The 23,259-nt window shown below is 34.4% G+C and overlaps 3 protein-coding genes and 1 pseudogene across 3 annotated transcripts; all 4 read right to left on the minus strand.

Annotated features, from left to right (window-relative positions):
• LOC119596653 overlaps nucleotides 1-16,588 on the minus strand; it is a 19,331-nt pseudogene extending 2,743 nt beyond the window's left edge.
• Nucleotides 1,873-2,630, minus strand: LOC119597028 (pro-resilin-like). Its single transcript, XM_037946461.1, has 3 exons — nucleotides 2,587-2,630; nucleotides 2,394-2,468; nucleotides 1,873-2,286 (listed from the first exon to the last, which is right to left on the minus strand). Exons 1-3 carry the CDS (start codon nucleotides 2,596-2,598, stop codon nucleotides 1,969-1,971), a joined length of 405 nt encoding a protein of 134 aa, XP_037802389.1. The 5' UTR covers nucleotides 2,599-2,630; the 3' UTR covers nucleotides 1,873-1,968.
• On the minus strand, nucleotides 4,839-5,596 carry LOC119597025 (pro-resilin-like). The gene is made up of 3 exons (XM_037946458.1): nucleotides 5,553-5,596; nucleotides 5,360-5,434; nucleotides 4,839-5,252 (listed from the first exon to the last, which is right to left on the minus strand). Exons 1-3 carry the CDS (start codon nucleotides 5,562-5,564, stop codon nucleotides 4,935-4,937), a joined length of 405 nt encoding a protein of 134 aa, XP_037802386.1. The 5' UTR covers nucleotides 5,565-5,596; the 3' UTR covers nucleotides 4,839-4,934.
• On the minus strand, nucleotides 13,131-14,005 carry LOC119597024 (pro-resilin-like). Its single transcript, XM_037946457.1, has 3 exons — nucleotides 13,883-14,005; nucleotides 13,667-13,741; nucleotides 13,131-13,544 (listed from the first exon to the last, which is right to left on the minus strand). Exons 1-3 carry the CDS (start codon nucleotides 13,892-13,894, stop codon nucleotides 13,227-13,229), a joined length of 405 nt encoding a protein of 134 aa, XP_037802385.1. The 5' UTR covers nucleotides 13,895-14,005; the 3' UTR covers nucleotides 13,131-13,226.
• Nucleotides 16,589-23,259: the final 6,671 nt, after the last annotated feature.

The raw sequence follows: 23,259 nt of genomic DNA on the forward strand, positions 1-23,259 counted from the left end.
AATGTGTGGATGTGGTCTATTGTTGAGAATCCACTGCGGAAGCCTGCCTGTTCTCTAGAATGGTTAGAACCCAGACTGTCAGTGATGAGAGCTGTGATGACTTATGTGAACAGCTTGTAAATAACCAAAAGGAGGATTATGGGACGTTAGCTTTTTAGATAATTTTTATCCCCTTTTTATGTATAATTTCTTCAGACTTTTGGTGGTTTACCGTTGATCAGGCATTTGTTGTAAAGGTAATTGTTAGTTTCACTGTTGCAATTTCTCCTGCATTTATTAAAAGATCTATACTAATTCCGTCTACACCTGGTGTATACGTATGTGTGTGTGTGTGTGTGCGCACACACACACACACACACACACACACACATACACACACACACACACACACACACAAATATATATATATATATACAAGAATTTACATAACTATTGTTTAAATGTCCGTTAAATCACTTAGAAGAAAACCCTTAAATTAGCATTGCTAACTGGTAATGGAGGAGTGCATGCACATACTCACAAACCAAAAATGTATTTGATATCAAATACACACATGCAGAGCAAAAAGGCAATGTAAAACATAAAGCAAAAACCTTAATACATTGTCATTGTAATAAAAACGTAGTGTAACTGCATCATCAGTATCTTCCATCAATAATTTTTGTCAAGTATAAAATTTTTACGAGTCCCGCTATGGGTGGGCGAGGTGGCACAACCTTACCAAATCCGGGCACTGCCGCCCATCCATGAGGTAAGCTCGACCCCGCCTATTCCACCGGTCCGTCTCCCCTGCCGGGTTATGTTCACACAAACGGTTTAGTAAAAGACTTTCTGTATATATCATTGACATGCCTTCTTGCACATTATATGTGAGCAGTACGGCATATGTTTATTGTACGGGACAAGTTTGAATTTGCTATTCACTTGTCTTATTGCTAAACATATATTATCGATATCATTAGAAATGATAGGTAGAGTGTGTTTGTCGCCGAAATAAGTCTTACCACGCTCCGCACATTTAAAAATTTTCCTATGGAAGACTTACGTTGCCTGAGAGTCAGGATGGTGGTATGTCTACTTTAAGTTAGTTGCAACTTAACATATTGACATGTGCAATCCAAGATGTTCTTTAATGGCCCAATGATTTGATTTGATTACAGGTTCTAAATTTCATTCGTCAACGCCTCGCAGCTATAACGGATAATGACATACGTATACTTTTGAGGAGGAATTGGGTGTTAACAACCCTAATTCCTTTTAATAGTAGAAACAAATGAGAGAATATCATACATCTTATCCAATGCACGTTTAACAGTAGACAGTATTAACTCATCACTGCTGAACATACTTCCCAAGTGTGCTTGTACCTATCGCACCATTGCACTGTCAGTCCATCCACGTGAAAACGGTCATTCTGAATTCAATGTAGTAAAATTTCTATTTGGAAAAGTTAAATGTGTAATCATCAGTTTGATTGTTTTCTCTGCATGGGAAGTATGGCCACATTTTTGCAATTCTTCCTAAATTATCATACGAAACAAAGGTTTCTTGTTCAGAGCCATTGTCTGCAACAAATACACGTGGTTTACAACTATATCAGTGTGCATGCACACACACACACACACACACACACACACATACACACACACACACACATATATATATACATATATATATATATATATATATATATATATATATATATATGTGTGTGTGTGTGTGTGTGTGTGTGTGTGTGTGTGTGTGTGTGTGTGTGTGTGTGTGTGTATACATACATATATATATTATTGAAACATTGGATATCTACTGACTACATCCTCTCAGGGAATAGCTATGCGTTATCATGGTAAGTTGTAAATGTAACAACACTGGTTTCATATTGCAAATTTATTAACTTTGTACATAAATATATAAATAAAATATGTTTGAAAAGCCTTCATATCCCGAGGTTCGATGAAGTTGGAGTCCTTACTTAGACTCATTGGAGTCATAGAAGTATCGTGGCCTGTATTCGCGGGACTCGAAGGAAGCAGACTCGTAGGAGTCGGGGAATCGAGCCTCGCCCTCGTAGTTGACCTCAGCCACGTAGCCGGAGTCGCCGTCCACAAAGTACTTGACGGTCTGAAGGCGGCCGTCGGGGAGGTGCACGTAGTAGGATCCCTGAGTGTCTTCACCGTCACGGGCTTCCTGGTGTCCGTAGTTGTTGCCGGAGTCCTCGTGATCGACAGCCCATTGGAAGTTATACTTGGCTTCTCCGGATTCATAGGATTCCTCAGAGGAACGTCTCTGTTTCATAGACCGTATAGATTATGCTCATTGATATCACTAACTTTAGTCTTAAGAAGATAAAATTGTAGCATATTAATCAATGGTAAAGGTTTCAAATGACTAACCTGTGGTGGCCTGTATTCGTAGGACTCGAAGCTGTCTGCAGCAGCAATGGCTGCCAGACCGAGGAGGATGAAGACCTGAATACGAGTTTTGTTAATAAATATACAAGTGAGAGAACATAATTTTGGTATTCGATCATTAATATATTTCAAAGTGAATGTGAATATTAGATGATAAACTTTAAAGTTTGCTTACCTTAGTGTTCATGTTGATGTAGGATTACAGAAGCTACTGATACTTACCTCTTGTAAGCTGAGCAATATATACCCCTGCATCGGCGGAAACGTGGCGCAAGGTCACTCAAGGCCAACGTTTTTACAGGCGTTACTACAACTGGGCGGGGAGGAGACGATGGTAGAAATATTGCAATTATTTTGTATCAATTAAATCATTAATACATTGATACACAAACGCGCGCGCACAACACATTTATTTCTGAAGTAAACACCAACAATCACTAGTACAAATAGGGTGATAGATAAATAGATCCTTATGATTATAAATGCACAGGGATACGTTGACTGATTATACATTGAAATAAATCACACACACACACACACATAGATACACATTTGAATTGCTCTACAAAACGTAAAACAATCAATAAGGTTATAATATAATACTTTACATTAAAATCAATTAAAACATGACAATAAAGTCATCAAAGCATAATGACAAAGAACTTTTAAAATATTAACAAACCGCCAACATGTCTATGCACAGACCTAAAAGACAATACAAAAAAGCAAATCAAATATAAGTAAAACCTAAATCAGATACAAATAGCAGTAAGATAATAAGAAAAGAGTAAAAAGTAAATCTAATAGTACACCGATAGGATTTCGTTTGTAATATCGTCAATAATTATTCCCAGATATTAATATGGTAGCAGTGTCACAGTAGATTGGCGAAGGGATACGCCTATACCACGTGCAACTCCGATTGCACGCCACCTCATGGGGACAAGCGCTGCCAGGGGAAGGTATCCTTGACCTTGCTAATAAAAACATTCTGTATTTCGTTGCTATACTTTCTCGCACAGTGAAGCTAACATTTCAGGATGCCTTACCCTGTGCGATGAGTTGGAATTTGCTACTGACTGCTTCATTTGTCCCATTGCTAAACCTATATCATAGGTGTTGTCAGAAATTAAATCGTTTATAATTAGGCTAGTGGGTATGTTGTTGTCAAAAATTATTACTACGTGAATTCAGAGTTCATCAAACACCGCCTACGCCCACTTTAAGTTCTTCATAAATAAGTGTGGCTTTTAAAAGCATATATATATATATATATATATATATATATATATATATATATATATATATATATATAAAAAAAAAATATACACACACACACACACACACACACACAATATATATGTGTGTGTGTGTGTATATCCATATCTATAAATATAATTATATATATATGTATATAAATATATATGTATGTTTTTCTTTTTCCTTTTAACAAACAAAACAAAGTACACATCTTGTTTTATGCATATGAAACAGTAGATGATACTGACTCATCACGAGTGAACACACATCCCACGTACGCATGCCTGCCGCGCTAATACACCGTCAACCTATCTACGTGAAGTCATGCACGAACACACACATGCGCGCGCAATGGTAACATATGATTTACGAATGTGACAGTATTCAGTAAATACCGAGCTACACAATCTAATATTTCTGTTTAGTGTATGAGACAGCCATCTAACCTATAAGGTAAAAAGTAACCAGGATTTCACAAGTTTTCCCTTTCCATGTTCTAATCTACGACCCAACTTACGTATCTCATGATTTCGTGGTTATCCTCATTCCTTAAAAAAAAAAAAAAAAAAAAAAAAACAGTTATTTACTTTCTTTTGATTGTAAGAGACATGGTTGTTTCTAAAAAAAAAAAAAAAAAAAAAATCGAAATGTGATTGACTTAAAAAAAACTAATGCATATATGAAAGATTACAAGGTGGGTGACGCAATCGTTTCTCCTGTAGTCAATAAAACAACACAAACACATATGATTCTGCATCGGATTATTTTTAGTCTTCCTTTACTATTTAACGAAGAAGAAAAAGTACGTCAGTGTGCAGGGTTCTAGCAGATTTATTAACTTTAAATGTCCTAATTGTCCTGCATATTTCCCTCTCCGGAATGTAGAGAAATAGACTTTCTTTTTAGGAAGATTAGATGCGTAACCTACTATTTTATTTATTATTTTGCAAGGGAAGAATGGTCGCATTTTCACTTTTTTTTCTAATTTAATCGTATGAAACAACGGTTTCTTATCCAGAACCATTGTCTGCAGCAAATGCATGTGGTTTACTTCTATTTCACTGCACAAAAGTACATGCTATTGAAATACTGCATAATCTACTGTTTACTCCTTCTGGGGGAATGTGTATACGTTATCATGGTATGTTGTAAATGTAACAAAACATGTTTCATATTGCACATTTATTAATTTTGTACATAAATATATAAATAAAATATATTTGAAAAGCCTTCATATCCCGAGGTTCGATGAAGTTGGAGTCTTTACTTAGACTCATTGGAGTCATAGAAGTATCGTGGCCTGTATTCGCGGGACTCGAAGGAAGCAGACTCGTAGGAGTCGGGGAATCGAGCCTCGCCCTCGTAGTTGACCTCAGCCACGTAGCCGGAGTCGCCGTCCACAAAGTACTTGACGGTCTGGAGGCGGCCGTCGGGGAGGTGCACGTAGTAGGATCCCTGAGTGTCTTCACCGTCACGGGCTTCCTGGTGTCCGTAGTTGTTGCCGGAGTCCTCGTGATCGACAGCCCATTGGAAGTTGTATCTGGCTTCTCCGGATTCATAGGATTCCTCAGAGGAACGTCTCTGTTTCATAGACCGTATAGATTATGTTCATTGATATCACTAACTTTAGTCTTAAGAAGATAAAATTGTAGCATATTAATCAATGGTAAAGGTTTCAAATGACTAACCTGTGGTGGCCTGTATTCGTAGGACTCGAAGCTGTCTGCAGCAGCAATGGCTGCCAGACCGAGGAGGATGAAGACCTGAATACGAGTTTTGTTAATAAATATACAAGTGAGAGAACATAATTTTGGTATTCGATCATTAATATATTTCAAAGTGAATGTGAATATTAGATGATAAACTTTAAAGTTCGCTTACCTTAGTGTTCATGTTGATGTAGGATTACAGAAGCTACTGATACTTACCTCTTGTAAGCTGAGCAATATATACCCCTGCATCGGCGGAAACGTGGCGCAAGGTCACTCAAGGCCAACGTTTTTACAGGCGTTACTACAACTGGGCGGGGAGGAGACGATGGTAGAAATATTGCAATTATTTTGTATCAATTAAATCATTAATACGTTGATACACAAACGCGCGCGCACAACACATTTATTTCTGAAGTAAACACCAACAATCACTAGTACAAATAGGGTGATAGATAAATAGATCCTTATGATTACAAATGCACAGGGATACGTTGACTGATTATACATTGAAATAAATCACACACACACACACACACACACATAGATACACATTTGAATTGCTCTACAAAACGTAAAACAATCAATAAGGTTATAATATAATACTTTACATTAAAATCAATTAAAACATGACAATAAAGTCATCAAAGCATAATGACAAAGAACTTTTAAAATATCATTAACAAACCGCCAACATGTCTATGCACAGACCTAAAAGACAATACAAAAAGGCAAATCAAATATAAGTAAAACCTAAATCAGATACAAATAGCAGTAAGATAATAAGAAAAGAGTAAAAAGTAAATCTAATAGTACACCGATAGGATTTCGTTTGTAATATCGTCAATGATTATTCCTAGATATTAATATGGTAGCAGTGTCACAGTAGATTGGCGAAGGGATACGCCTATACCACGTGCAACTCCGATTGCACGCCACCTCATGGGGACAAGCGCTGCCAGGGGAAGGTATCCTTGACCTTGCTAATAAAAACATTCTGTATTTCGTTGCTATACTTTCTCGCACAGTGAAGCTAACATTTCAGGATGCCTTACCCTGTGTGATGAGTTGGAATTTGCTACTGATTGCTTCATTTGTCCCATTGCTAAACCTATATCATAGGTGTTGTCAGAAATTAAATCGTTTATAATTAGGCTTGTGGGTATGTTGTTGTCAAAAATTATTACTACGTGAATTCAGAGTTCATCAAACACCGCCTACGCCCACTTTAAGTTCTTCATAAATAAGTGTGGCTTTTAAAAGCATAAATATATATATATATATATATATATATATATATATATTATATATATATATATATATATATACCTACACACACACACACACACACACACACGAATTTAGAAAAAATAAAAGGGAAACAAGGCCCGCAAAACATTTTTTCTAAGTAAACACCAAATCACAGAAAAATGGATAGATAAATAGATCCTTATATTCAAATGCACGGTTTTACGTTAAAAAAACATGATTAATAAAAATTTGGAAATAACTTTAAAACTTTATATTTTATTTATAAATAAAAAAAAAAAATATTAATAAAAATAATAAATAAAAATATATATAAAAACAAATAAATAGTATATTATATATCACACTAAAATCGGGTAAACCCCAAAAGGGCACCCAAACAAAGGCCGACACAGTCCACACACAAAAAACGGCCCACAAAAAACCAAAAAAAAAAAAAAAAAAAAACAAAACACCCCACCACAACGCCACAACCAGACACACATTTATCCCCCCTTTAACCTTATAAAAAATAAAATTTATGGATTATTTTAAATTTATATATATAATATCCCATATTATATATAATTATGATTTATAAATATACCCTTTTTTTTTGGAATTACCTCTTTTTGGCCCCCCAATAAAAACATAAAGGGGGCCCCAGCCCATAAAAAAGGTTTTTAGGGTTTTCATATAATTTTGAATTTACAAATTTTTAAATAAAAAAAAATTCCATTAAAAAAACATAACAATAGGGATTAGTCCCCGGTGGGGTAAAAGCCAAAATACAAAAATTAAAACCCCCCCGTTAAACATAAAACTACCCACCTTGCCCCTAACGGGCGTTTTCCCTCCCCCTGGGTTTTAAACCGGTAAAAGAATACAAAAAGTTTAAAAACCCAAACTGAAACTGAACAAACAGGGGGGGGGGGGGGGGGGGGGGGGAACCAAATTTCACAGTAAAAAACCTAAATTTACATAAATTTTATAGGAAAAAAGTAAAAAAAAAAAAAATTAAAAATAAGGAAAGTTTGGGTGGTAAAAATTAATTTTTTTCTAATACTTTTTTAAATTTTTTGGGCTTAACACCCCGATAGGAAGGATTTCGTGTGTAATATTTTTTTCGCTTTTGCCATCATCAAAAAATTTTTTTTTCCCGGTTAGTTTTATTTCATAAATGGGGCCAAAGAAAATATTTTTGAATATTGGGGTTTTCGAAAGTCCCTAAAACATTTTTTTAGGTTGGGCGAAAGGGGAACAGCCCAAAGAACAACTTGAAAAAAAAACCACGTGCCCACCGGGCTTTCCGCTCTTGAAAAACGGCCACCTCCAAACGTGGGGGGACAACCCCCGGGGGCCTTTGCTTTTTGGGGGGGAAAAATTTGGTAAACCCTTTTTCCTTGATTTTCCTTTTTCCCCTTTGAATAAAAAAACACAAAAAAAAAATTTTTATTTTTGCTGGGTTTTTCGTTGCCCTAAAATAAACTTTTTTCCCTTTTCGGCAAAAACAGTTGAAGGCTAACCCCCATAACAAAAGGAGAAGGCGGTGGAGATGATTGGAAGTAGACTAACATGCTAGCCATTGCTAAACAATCAGAAGTGGAGAAATAAAAAGTTTATATTTAGGCTAGGGAAATGATGTGCAAAAACATGACAGAAAGGAAATTCAATTTCAATGAAACACAAATTACGCCAGTTTGAGTCCTTATAACTAAGTGCGGATCTTTATAAAGAATAATATATATATATCTATAATATATATATATATATTATATATATATATATATATATATATATATACACACACACACACACACACCCCACCATAATATATAACTAATATATATATATATATATATATATATACACACATATATATATATATATTACTCTGTCTATCATAACCATATTTATACAATAATTACTATATTTTATATAAATATACAAAAAATCTTACATATATTACAAATACATATAATATCCTATAATAAAATACAATACATAATAAAAAAGTACTAAAATGTATGATTTATATAAATATATAAGATGAAAAGTTGTTGTTCTATTTTTCTTCCCCGTGGAAAATTGGGTAATATTCCTTCAATCATCAAATCCGTTTGTTTTTTGCCATATATAAATATGATAGAGTCTCACAGATTTGGGGAATACACACCGCCGTACACGTGCCTGTCACGCCACTCACGGACACCGTCAACCTTTCACTTGTAAAAAAAAAAAAAGTTTGGCATTCTTTCTCCGAGTTAAAGCAACATTTCAGGTGCCTTGCCTGTGCGGTTTTGGTTCTCTCGCATCTTTGCCCCATGCCAAACCTATATCAATAAGGGCAGAAAAAAACGTTAAACGGGAGGGTGTAAAAAATAGACCTATAATTAAAGTTTCATGAAACTCAGTTCCCTACGCCCACTGAGTCTTCGTAATTAATATGCCGTTTAAAACGAATGTGACATATTATTAAATATACTACATATATAATATTACTGTTTAGTAGTATAACACCAACAACCATAAAACACAAAACGAAACCCACGACACACAACAATTTTATACTTGTGTGTTCAAATATATCCATTTCCCTATACAATATTTATGGTATACATTATTATATAATATAAAAGATAGATGAAATATAAATCTTATTATAAAATGCTGTATGTATATAATATATATGATGTTTTTTTTTTTTGGCGTGTAAGGGACATTTTTTCTAAAAAACAAAACGAAAGAAATCGTGTTTTAGTTAAAAAAAAAACTAAACGAGGTTGACCAATCTGTCCTGATGTCGTGCCACTAACCCAACCATCACGTATTTGATTCTTGGCCAAAGTTATCCCGTTTTTTTAAAGTCTTATTTTTCCCTTTTATACGAGGAAAAGAAAGTACAAATTGGACGCACAGTAACTAAGCAGATTATTTAACATATAATATGTTCTAATTGTCCTGTACAACACTCGCGCGTAATGAGAAAATATGACTTTCGAATTTGAAGATTAGATCCCGCAACCATCTAATTTTTTCCTTAGTTTGTAGCGAAAATAATGGTCCGGCACTTTTCCTTTTTTTTTTCCAATTTCCACCCGATGATTCAAGGGTTTTCCCTTTTTCAAAAAAGAGACGTCGAGAAGAAAGAATGTTTTCCCATTAACTCTAAAAACTTTATATATTTAATTTTGTTTTAATCACTGTTTCTTCTGAAAAAAAGGAAAAAAAATAAAATGGGGTTGGTTTAAATAACAAAATGAGGTTGACAGCAATCGTTTTGTCCTGTACAGTAAAGCATAACAAAAATATTTGTTTGAAAGTATCCTTTACCCTTTTTGATTTACGATGAAGTTGGAATTTTTACTTAACTTCATTATTTTCTAATTGTCCTGTAATTTCGCGGGAATGAAGGTAATCAGATTTCGTGTTTAGGAAGATCGAGCCTCGCACCTTCTATTTACCGTAGCCGAAAGTGGTCGCACCTTCCCAACTTTTTTTCAAGTTGACGTGTGACCATGGTTTCTTCACGACCACGGGTCTTCCTGGTGTGTACTTCTTACCGAAGCTTCGTGATTGAAATAATTGAAAATCTGGCTTTTATTTCTAGGATACCTCAAGGAGGTCTGTTTCATAGAACAAAAGGGTTTTATTGCATTTATATCATTTTACATAATCATCAAGACAAAATTTTTTGAATATTCTAGGATTACGATAAAAAAAAAAAAAAAAAAAAAAAAAAGGGGAATCAAGACTGCCTGTAGTTGCCTGCCATTCGTAGACCCAAACGTTCTCACGGCTGGGCGGCCAGTCCGGGGAGGTATGAAGACCCTAAATTTTACCGAGGGTTCCGGGTTTATGTTGCATTTCGTGTCGAACAGACCATTAATTTTTGGTCTCCGATCATGATTCTATCAATGATACTTCTCTTTTAAGACTTTGATTTTTAACTTTTGATATACATTACTTTCTGAATGGAGTTAAAATTGTTGAATTAAGCAATTTCAGAATATTAGACTAATGCCTCCTTGGTGGCCTGTAATTCGTATACTCGAAGCTGAACTGGCAGCAAGGCTGCCAGGACCAGGAGAAGGAAGCCTGAAACTCTGGTATGAGATAGAGTGGAAAAAATATTTGGCAATTAATTTATATCAAGTTTAAATCTTAAGCAGTATTGAACACATGATAAACAGGTCGCACCTTGGACAGTGATGAAACAAAGCTATGATACTTGTATCAGCTAGTAAAACCTCTAAGACTGGAAAGCGTGGCGCGGCACTCACCACACAGGACACTGCAACTCTTGCAGAGAGTTAAAAATATTAATTTAAATTTATATCATTAATATATATATAGATACCATGTATACATTATATATGGCACAAGACCAGAAAACAAAGCCGAGAAGACATGAATGCACTATACTAAAGATAAAGCGCTCGAGAGACGCGAGAAGAAGACAGAGAGAGAGAGAGAGAGAGAGAGAGAGAGAGAGAGAGAGAGAGAGAGAGAGAGAAAGAGAGATAACAAGAGAGAGAGAGAGAGAGCTAGAAAGACAGAGAGACAGACAGAAAGGAACGTGAAACACCAAAAGTCACAAGCACAGATAGGAGATATGTAAATAGGTCTTTATGAATGCAAATGCACAGGGATACGTTGACTGATTATACATAGAAATAAATTATATAAATAATATAAATAAATATACATATATAAATATATATATATATATATATATATATAAAATACTCTGCACATCCCAAAACACCACAACATACAACAACTCCAAAACATTACAGGAAAATAAATTAAGGAAATATAATAAATAATTTAAAACATCTTAATCCAGTTCCACACAAGACAAACACACACGAACAAAAAGGCAATGCGATCAAATAAAATAATACCAAATATCATAATAGGATAAGATAATAAAAAATTAAGATATCTAATATTTGGACACCGCAAAAACATGGCATTCCCATAAGTCTATTTAGTAACAAATTGCATAAATTTTCGAGTTCACAAGTAGGTTGGCAAGAACGAATAAGTAGCTCGTTTACAACATCTATAACCCTGCCAAAGGTCCCCTGCACCTAGCTAAAAAAGACTATCACTGAACCCAAGAAACAAAAAGGGCAACCGCCAGATTCAAATATGTACGCCTATCACTAAACCTAGTAGTGTCTAGAAATTAAAAGTTAAAATTTATAGTTTAGTTTGTTGCCCACAAACAAGTCTTCATGCCCCTCCGCTAACCCTCATGAAAAAGGTGTCGATAGAAATTTTAAATATTTATATTTATATTGTGTATGTATATTTATAAAATAGAATTTAGTTTTATATTACTTAATTATTCACGAATAACTAAAAGAATATATAAATGTATATATATGTATGTATATCTATTTATCTATCTATCTATATGTGTTTTTTTCTGGTGTGGAGTTGGGTATAAACATTCCTTTTAAGAAATGAAACAAAGTACACATTTTGTTTTATGCATATGCAACAGTAGATGATACTGACTCATCACGAGTGAACACACTTCCCACGTACTCATCCCTGCCGCGTCAATACACCGTCAACCCATCCACGTGAAAACGTTTGCATTCAATAAGGTCCGAGTTAACTGCAAGCATGGCTTTTTAAAGGTGGCTATTACGCTGGATGCTTCCCGCATAAGCACACAGCCATGTATCCTTTATGGTGATACACGCACAAAACCTACTCACACGCACAAATACGTACACGGAACGCGCAAGTATAAACAACACAGACCACATAGACATATAAACCTGTTTATAAATGGCTGTATGCAATCAGTAAATACCGAAGTACATAATCCAATATTTATGCTACGTGTATGAGACAGGCATCCAACTTACATGTAGAAAGTAATTAAAGATTTAAAAGTTCTTACTTTCCATGTTCTAATCTACGACCCAACTTTCTTATCCAATGACTTCATTGTTATCAGCGTTTCTTCCAAAAAACATTAATTCATCTTGAATAATGCTTTAGATATCTTGTATATTTTCTTGTAAGAGACAATCTTTGAATATGTTCTAATTGTCCTATATACTTTCTCATTTGGAATATAGAGTAATAAAATTTTCTATTTAAGAAGGTTAAAGGCGTATCTTCTATATTATTTTTTCTTTTGTAGCGGAAGAATGTTCCCATTATACACAGACACACACACAGACACATCACACACACACACACACACACACACACACACACACACACACACACACACACAAATATATATATATATATATATATATATATATAAATAAACACACACACACACACACACACACACACACACACACACACACACACACATATATATATATATATATATATATATATATATATATATATATATATATATTAATCGTTGCAGGAAATGCACGTTAAATGTTATTGAAACAGTGTATAATCTACTGATTACTTCTTCTAAGGGAATGGTATGTTGTAAATGTAACAAAACATGTTTCATATTGCACATTTATTAATTTTGTACATAAATATATAAATAAAATATTCTTGAAAAGCCTTCATATCCTGAGGTTCGATGAAGTTGGAGTCTTTACTTAGACTCATTGGAGTCATAGAAGTATCGTGGCCTGTATTCGCGGGACTCGAAGGAAGCAGACTCGTAGGAGTCGGGGAAACGAGCCTCGCCCTCGTAGTTGACCTCAGCCACGTAGCCGTCGTCACCGTCCACGACGTATCTCACGGTCTGGAGGCGGCCGTCGGGGAGATGCACGTAGTAGGATCCCTGAGTGTCTTCACCGTCACGGGCTTCCTGGTGTCCGTAGTTGTTGCCGGAGTCTTCGTGATCGACAGCCCATTGGAAGTTGTATCTGGCTTCTCCGGACTCGTAGGATTCCTCAGAGGAGCGTCTCTGTTTCATTGACCGTATGAGTTTTATTAATTGATATCAGTTACTTTATCATCAAGGAGACAAAATTGTTGCATATTAAGCAATTGCAAAAAAAAAAAAAAATTAGACCTCAAATGACTAACCTGTGGTGGCCTGTATTCGTAGGACTCGAAGCTGTCTGCAGCAGCAATGGCTGCCAGACCGAGGAGAATGAAGACCTGAATACGAGATATGTTAATGAATATATAAGTGAAAGAACATAATTTTGGTAGTCGATCATGAATTATATTTCAAAGATATTCTAAATTCTTAAAGCAGTGAATTTTAACTTTTGATGATAAACTTTAAGGTTTGCTTACCTTGGTGTTCATGTTGATGTAGGATTTCAGAAGCTACTGATACTTGCCTCTTCTAAGCTGAGCAATATATACCTCTGCATCGGCGGAAACGTGGCGCAAGGTCACTCAAGGCCAGCGTTTTTTACAGGCGCTACTGCAACTCTGGGCTGGGCTGAGACGATGGAAGAAATTTGCACATTTTTTTCAGTTTAAAACATTAAAATACAACACAGCTAAGCACATGCTCATAGATCTTAACTGCAGAATGCAAACACAAACCTGGAATACATTGCACTTATAATCTAAAAATCAAGCGCTTTGCGCGTCCAACATCACACACATGACTACACCGAAGAGTAAAGAACGATAAGGTTAGAGAGAGAGAGAGAGAGAGAAGAAATATTAAGAAGATTACAAGAAAGGTAAAGAAGAGATAAATACAATTAAAAGGTCAAAAGACGACAAAGCAAAAAGAGAAGAGAGAGAAGAGAGAGAAAAATAGGCAAAAAACAGAGAGTCAACATAAGTGAAAACCAAAATCACAAACAAATGAGATAGTACAAGTTTTATAAGAAAAGGGTAACGAACTGATTATAATAGAATTTTTATAACTAAAGAAAAATTTCGTGTATAAAAAATTGCTATAGCATATAATTATATTATTGATATATATTAATATGGTTTTTTTGAGTCTCTCATAATTAAGGACAGGCCATAAGCTATTACATCTCCGTTACGAACATTAACAGAAAAAAGTTCAGGAAAAAATAAATAACCTTTTTAAAAACATCTGTAATCATTGCTAACGTTCCCTCGCAAAAGTAAAAACTAATATAAAGGAGCGCTTATAAAACCTCCTACCTAGGAGTGATTAGAAAATTGACTGAATTCATTTCCTTTGTAAACCACAGATAATGTGTAAAATTTTAACCGGATTTATAGCTATGGGATTTTTGTTCGCCAAAACAAGGAACTTCGCCTATACCGTCCATGTCAAGCCTTCATGGGAAACCGCTGCTCAAAGGTATTGACTTAGAAGCATTCTGTATTTACCTTTTTTTTCTAATCTAATTTGGATCGTAATGGGGGATGGTTTTCTTTTGACGCGTTCAGTTGGCTATTCAATTCTTTTGGTCGCGAAAAAAGTTAATTTTGGGTTTATGTATTGCCAAACAGATTTATGCGTCCCTCCGAGAGCACACTTCCACGTATAGCGCGCCTACTAAAGAACCCATTCACGTTAAAAAGGTTTTACATTCATATAGTCAAACATGCTTTTTTACTGGTGTGCATTTGGGATAACTTCCGAATGCAAAGTCAATTATGCACACCGCAGATGATAGATACACGAGTAAAACCCCTCACATTGCCGCGCAAATAACGTACACGGAAAAAGTATAAAAGATACAGAACCAAAAATAGACTTAAATTATTTTGCTATTTTATGAAAGCACAACGCACATGAATACTGGAAGCGCAATATAATCAACACAACATGCTAAAATGTTTATGAAAGGCATCCAAATCAGTAATAAAGTAATAATAAATTTTTCACAAAAGTTCTTACTTTCTTTATGTTCTAATCTACGACCCAACTTTCTTATCCGATGACTTCATTGTTATCAGGGTTCCCTTCCAAAAATTATTTATTCCCTTGCCTTAAATATCTTGTATATTTTCTTGTATGAGAAATCTTTGAATATGTTCTAATTGTCCTTATACTTTCTCATTTGGAGTATAGAGTTTTTTATTTAAGAAGGTTAAAGGCGTATCTTCTATATTATTTTTCTTTTGAAGGAAGAAATGGTTCCCCCCCCCCCCCATATATATATTTTATTTTATATATATATATATATATATATATATATATAGATAAAAGATAGATAGATAGATAGATATAATACATATATATCACTGCACGCAAAGCACACACCTCACACACAAAAACAAATCATCACACATTCTATAATATAATATTATTCTTCTAAGGGAAAATTTATAGTTATTTTGTAATCGTGCAAGAAACTCGTTTCTCAAAAAAAAAAAAAATAATTAATTTTTGAACATGTATAATTATATACCTAAATGGTTTTCTGAAAAGTTCATATTTCCATTCGATTAATTGGGACATCATTTTAAAATTAGACTCATTCGAGGTTTATAAAGTTGGGTCTTTATTCTCGGAGTCTAGAAGGGGAAGCAGACTCGTAGGAGTCGGGGAAACGAGCCTCGCCCTCGTAGTTGACCTCAGCCACGTAGCCGTCGTCACCGTCCACGACGTATCTCACAGTCTGGAGGCGGCCGTCGGGGAGGTGCACGTAGTAGGATCCCTGAGTGTCTTCACCGTCACGGGCTTCCTGGTGTCCGTAGTTGTTGCCGGAGTCTTCGTGATCGACAGCCCATTGGAAGTTGTATCTGGCTTCTCCGGACTCGTAGGATTCCTCAGAGGAGCGTCTCTGTTTCATAGACAGTATGAGTTTTCATCATTGATATCAGTTACTTTATCATCAAGTAGACAAAATTGTTGCATATTAATCAGTGCAAAAGTATAAGACTTAAATCACTAACCTGTGGTGGCTGTATTCGTAGGACTCGAAGCTGTCTGCAGCAGCAATAGGGTGCCAGACCGAGGAGGATGAAGACCTGAAATTCGAGTTTATGTTTTAAAGAATATGTAATGAAAGAAGGAAATTTTGGTATTTGATTTACGAATTTTATATTAGACATCTAATTCTAAAATAAATTTAATTAGATATAAATTATTTTATGTGGTGTTGTGTTTGTTTGTTTGGTGGTATTGCCTTTCAGTGGTTAATTCTTCCGGGAAAGGGGGCAATGTTAAATTTTTTTAAATGGATGAACCCCTAAAGTTTCACTTACCTTTATTCATTTAATTGATTTCAGAACCACTCATACCCGCCACTTGGAAGTCACACAAGACACCTGCACAACACAAAACCAAACGTGCACGCAAAGACTCAAGGACAACACACACACACATAGACAGAGGGAGGAGAGAGAGATGGGAGGGGTAGAGATTGAGAGATGGGTTGCAAGGACACATAGAAGAGACACATGTACAAACACAGACAGACAGAAAGAACCACCCAGAACACCAAAGCACAAGCACGAACAGAAACACATCCTTAACGCAAATGAACAGGGAACGTTACTGATTCCTACTATAAATATACATATATATAGCATAATATATAAATATTCCCATAAATATACACACTTATACACACACATCACCACACACATTAACGCGCACACATACACATATTCCACACCACGTAATTTAAAATTTTAAAAAATTTTTTATTTATGAGAATAGCATTATGATAATATATGAAACCCTTGGCAAAATGCATGCCCCTAAGGTTAAACTACTAATTATTTTTTATAATTTATTAAAACAATACCCCAAAAGGTCTATTCAAAGCAAAAATTTTATAACACCCTTTCAGTCGCAACGCCTGCCAACCGTTTCCGTAACGTAAAATTTCAATAATGCTGAACAAAAATACATATAATAAACCAATTACAAATATAGGAGTACATATAAGAATTTCAATAATTAAATCTAATAATCCATTCTTTTAACCGATAGAAGGATTTCTGTGTAATATTCGCTATATAGAATGTTATATTTATTGCATAGATATTATATGGTTCGAAGTTCACATATTATAGGACATCCTGAACAAATGAGCTTCCTTTGATGCATACACAATGCTAGGTAATATTATCTTGTATAATAAACAAAAATATTTGTTTTGTTGCTATATTTCTACAGTAATATTTAATGCCTTCCCCTTTCATGATTTAATTGCTACTAATTTTTCATTGCCCGCTAATATATCATAATGTTAGAAATTAATATCGTTTATATTTGTGGTATTTGTTGTAAAATATTACTACGTGAATTTAAAGTTCATGAAAAACAGTCTACGCCCCCTTTTAGTTCTTTTAAATAATGGGCTTTTAAAAGTATATATTTATATATATATATATATATTAATATATATATATAAAATTATTATATATAAACCCCCACACAACACAACACCAAACCCACACACACACAGACACACCCACACACACACTAATATTATTTTTTATGTGGTTCTATATATCCATATCTATAAATATATATAATATATATATATATATATATATACATATAAAATTTTAAAATATATATATATATATAATAATTTTATATTATATATATATTATATGTATGTATGTATATAAATATATATGTATGTTTTTCTTTTTTCTGGCGTGGAATTGGGTATCAACATTCCTTCTAAAAAACAAAACAAAGTACACATCTTGTTTTATGCATATATAACAGTAGATGATAAAGACTCAACACGAGTGAATACACATCCCACGTACACATGCCTGTCGCGCCACTACACCGTCAACCTATTCACGTGAAAAAAAGTTTGCATTCATTAAGGTCCGAGTTAACTACAAACAGGTCTTTTTGAAGGTGGCTTATATGCCGGATGCTTCCTCGCATAAGCACGCACCCGCCAACATAGACACACGCACAAATACGTACACGGAACGCACAAGTAAAAACAACACAGACCATATAGACATATAAATCTACTCATGAATACTCAGGTGTCCTGCACGAACACACATGCGCGCGTAATGGTAACATATGACCGTTTAACGAATGTGACAGTATTCAGTAAATACGAGCTTTCACAATTAATATTTCTTTATGTATGAGACAGCCCCTCTAACCTATAAGGGAAAAGTAACCCCGGAATAAAATTTTTCCCCCTTTCCCTGTTCTAATTACCCAACTTTCCATCCAAAGATTTCTGGGTTTCCTTTTTCTTAAAAAAAGAAGAGAGAGAGAAAGAAAATCTTACTTCCCATATAATGCTCTACAACTGTTATATATTTTTTGTGATTTTAAGAGGCATGTTTGTTTCTAAAAAAAAAAAGGAAAAAAAATCGAAATGTGGTTGAGTTAAAAAAAAACTAATGAGGTTGACGCAATCGTTTGTCCTGTAGTCAGTAAAGCAGAACACAAACACATATTTGATTCTGCAAAGTATTCTTTTTTTTAGTCTTCTTTTACTATTTAACGAGGAAAAGAAAGTACATAATTGAGCAGGGATCTAGCAGATTATTTAACTTTCAATATGTTCTAATTGTCCTGTACACTTTCTCGTTCGGAATGTAGAGTAATAGATTTTCTTTTTTAGGAAGATTAGATGCGCAATCTTCTATTTTATTCCTTATTTTGTAGCGAAAGAATGGTCGCACTTTTCACTTTTTTTTTTTCAATTTAAACGTGTGACACAATGGTTTCTTATAAAGAGCCACTGTCTGCAACAAATGCATGTGGTTTACTTCATTACACAAAAGCTTATACTATTGAAATATTGCATAATCTACTGTTTACTTCTGAGGAAACGGACATACGTAATCATGGTATGTTGTAAATGTAACAAAACATGTTTCATATTTCAAATTTTTTTAAATTTTTTTACAAAAATATAAAAAAATGTGTTTTAAAACCCTTATATCCTGATTTTGATGAAGTTGGAATTTTTACTTAGACCATTGGGTCATAGAATATCGTGGCCTGTATTCGCGGCTCGAAGGAAGCAGACTGTAGGGTCGGGGGAAACGAGCCTCCCCTCGAGTTTTACCTCAGCCACGTAGCCCTCGTCACCGTCCACGAAAGTATTTACGGGTTTGGGGGCGGGCCCTCGGGGGGTGCCGTAGTAGGATCCCCGAGTGTTTCACCGCACGGGGTTTTGGGGTCCGTAGTTTTTTTGCCGGGAAACTTTTGTGATGACAGCCCATTGGAAGTTTTATCTGGCTTCTCCGGACTCGTAGGATTCCCCGAGGGGCTCTTTTTCATGACATAGAGTTTTTTTTCATTGATATCAGTTACTTTTTCATCAAGGAGACAAAATTGTTGCATATTTAGAAATTACAAAAAAAAAAAAAAAAAAAAAAAAAAAAAAAAACCTCAAAAGCTAACCCGTGGTGGCCTGTATCGAGGACTCGAAGCTGTCCCGCAGCAGCAAAAGGGGGCCCGACCGAGGAGAAAGAAGACTGAATACGAGATATGTTTATGAATATATAAGCGAAAGAACATAATTTTGGTAGTCGATCATGAATTCTATCATGATATTCTAAATTCTTAAAGCAGTGAATTTTAACTTTTGATGATAAACTTTAAGCTTTGCTTACCTTGGTGTTCATGTTGATTAGGATTTTAGAAACTATGATACTTTCCTCTTTTAAGCGAAGCAATAATACCCCTGCATCGGGGGGAAACGTGGCGCAAGGTCACTCAAGGCCAGCGTTTTTTACAGGCGCTACTGCAACTCTGGGCTGGGCAGAGAGGTTGGAAGAAATATTGCAATTAATTTATATCAGTTAAATCATTAGTATATAGATACACATGTCTAGCACACCCGCACACACAAGACCACCTGAATAACACAAAGCCGAGAATACATGTATGCACTTATACTTAAAGACTCAAAAGCGCGCGCGCGCGCACACACACACACACACACACACACTCATACACGATATATATATATATATATAATATATATATATATATATATATTATTATATATTATATAAGAGAGAGAGAGAGAGAGAGAGAGGAGAAGAAAGAAAGAAAAGAGCGGAGAGAGGAGAGAGGGAAGAAGGGGGAGGGGAGGAGAGGGGGAAAAGGGGAAAGGGGAGGAAGGGGGGAAAAGAGTGGGAGGAGGGGGGGGAAGAGTAGAAGAAAAAAAGAGGGCAAAAAGGAGGAAACCCAAAAAACCCAAAGAAGGGAAGAATAGGTTTTTGAAGAAAGAAGGGGGAAGTTTACGAAAATGGAAAAAATTAAAAAAAAAATAAAAGATTAAAAATTATAATAAATAAAAAAAAAAAAACCAAAAAAAAAAAAAAAAAAAAAAAAAAAAAAAAAAAAAAAAAATAAAAAAAAAAAAAATGAAACAAAAAACAGCCTAGGTATTAAAACTTTTTGCAAAACAATTTTTAAATAAAATAAATTAAAAAAATAATAAATAATTTTAAAATTTTTAATTAAGGTTTTAAAATAAAAAAATAAAAACAAACAAAAACCAACCAACAAAAAAAACCCAAACACAAACCTAATAAATATAAAATAAAATTTTTAAATTATATTTATTTGACACCAAAAAAACCTTTATTATTGTAAAATAATATATTTAAAATTTAAATATTATATTTTTATTGATTTTGCAAACAAGATCCAAGGGCTATTCAACTTTCACAATAATTAAAGGAAAAAATAAAGTAAAAATATTTTAAAATTTTTACCCCAACGGTTTTTTTTTTTTTCAGGGGGGGAAAAAAATTCCTTTTAAAAAAAAAACAAAGCCATTTTGTTTTTTTCCCCCATCAAAATAAATAAGATCTGATTGAAAACTTATGTATTCCCCCGCCAATAACGTCACCCATCCACTGAAAGGTTTCGTTAATAAAGGGATTAAGCAAGTGGTTTTTAAAGGTCTAACGCTGGGTCTTCCCCCCATAAAAAGATTTTTTTTTTGTATACCAAAAACCACTACAGGCCTCGTGGAAGGGTATAAACACCAAGAATAACAAAACCTTTTTAAAGGGGGTTATGCAACAGTAAATACCGAATTACATAACCATATTTATCTCGGATAATACATCCACTTACTGTAAAAGGGAATTAAAATTTAAAAGTTTTTTTTTCCGGTTCTTCCGAAACCAACCCCTTTTTTTTTTTTTTTCCCAAAAGACTTCAGTTTTCCATTTCCAAAAACATAACAAATTTTTAAATGTTTAGAACTGTATACTTTTAAAAAAAATCTTAATTTTAATTGTTATAATTTCTCATTTGGAATTAAAGTAAAATTTTTTTATTTTAAGAATTTTAAAAGGCTTCTTTTAATTTTTTTTTCTTTTTCAGGAAAATTTTTTTTTTTTCCTTTAAGAACAACTAAATTTTAAACCAAACCCAAAAAAAAAAAAAAAAAACATATATATTTTAAAAATTATTATGAAAAAACACACACACACACCACACACACACACACACACACACAACAACAAAACAAAAATATTATATATTATATATATATATATAATAAATAAATATATATTTAATGTTAAATATAAAATTTATTGAAACGTGTATAATCTACTGATTACTTCTTCTAAGGGAATGGTATGTTTTAAAAAGTAACAAACATGTTTTATATTGCACATTTATTAATTTTGTACATAATATATAAATAAAAAATTCTGAAAAAACTTTATATCCCCAGGGTTTGATGAAGTTTGGGGTCTTTACTTAGACTCTTGGAGTCATAGAAGTATCGTGGCCTGTATTCGCGGGACTCGAAGGAAGCGACTCGTAGGAGCGGGGAAACAGCCTCGCCTCGTGTTGACCTCAGCCACTAGCCGTCGTCACCCTCCCGACGTACTCACGGTCTGGAGGGGGCCGCGGGGGGTGCACGTAGTAGGTCCCTGATTCTTCACCGTCACGGGGTTCCCGGGTCCCAGTTTTTTGCCGGGGTCTTCGTGCGACAGCCCATTTGGGAAATTGTATTGGGTTTTCCGCTCGTAGGATTTCCCCAGAGGAGGGGTCTCTGTTCATTGACCAATGTTTTATTAATTTATATCATTACTTTTCATCAAGGGAAAAAAAATTGTTCATATTAAGCAATTGCAAAAAATGATTAGCCTCAAAAGACTAACCTGTGGTGGCCCGTATTCGTAGGACCCAACGTCGCAGCAGCAAAGGGTGCCCGACCCGGGGAAAGAAAACCTGAATAGAGATATGTTAATGAATTATAAAATGAAAAAACATAATTTTTGGGAGCGATCATGAATACATTTCAAAAAAATTCTAAAATTTTTAAGCAGGAATTTTAAATTTTTTGATGATAAACTTTAAAGGGTTTTTTTACCTTGGTGTTCATGTTTAGGGGGATTTCAAAGCTACGATACTTACCTCTCTAAACTGGCAATATATACCCTGCCGGCGGAAACATGGGGGCAAGGTCACTCAAGGGGCACGTTTTTTACAGGCGCTACTGCAACTCAGGGCGGGGCTGAGACGATGGAAGAAACAATTACACCATTTTTTCTGAAGTAAACCCCAAAAGTCACAAGCACAGATAAGGAGATAGATAAATAGATCCTTATGACTGCAGATGCAAATGATTATACATGGAGATAAATTGTATGTATATATCTATATCTATCTATCTATCTGTCTAATTATCTATATATATGAATTACCCTGTAAAAACAAAACAACCTAAAGGTTTCATACAAAAATTTTTCATTTTCAATTCATTAAATATTACAAAAAAATCTTAAAACAAAAAAAT

Source organism: Penaeus monodon, chromosome 38 (assembly GCF_015228065.2).
Source record: "Penaeus monodon isolate SGIC_2016 chromosome 38, NSTDA_Pmon_1, whole genome shotgun sequence".
Classification (NCBI taxonomy): Eukaryota; Metazoa; Arthropoda; class Malacostraca; order Decapoda; family Penaeidae; genus Penaeus; species Penaeus monodon.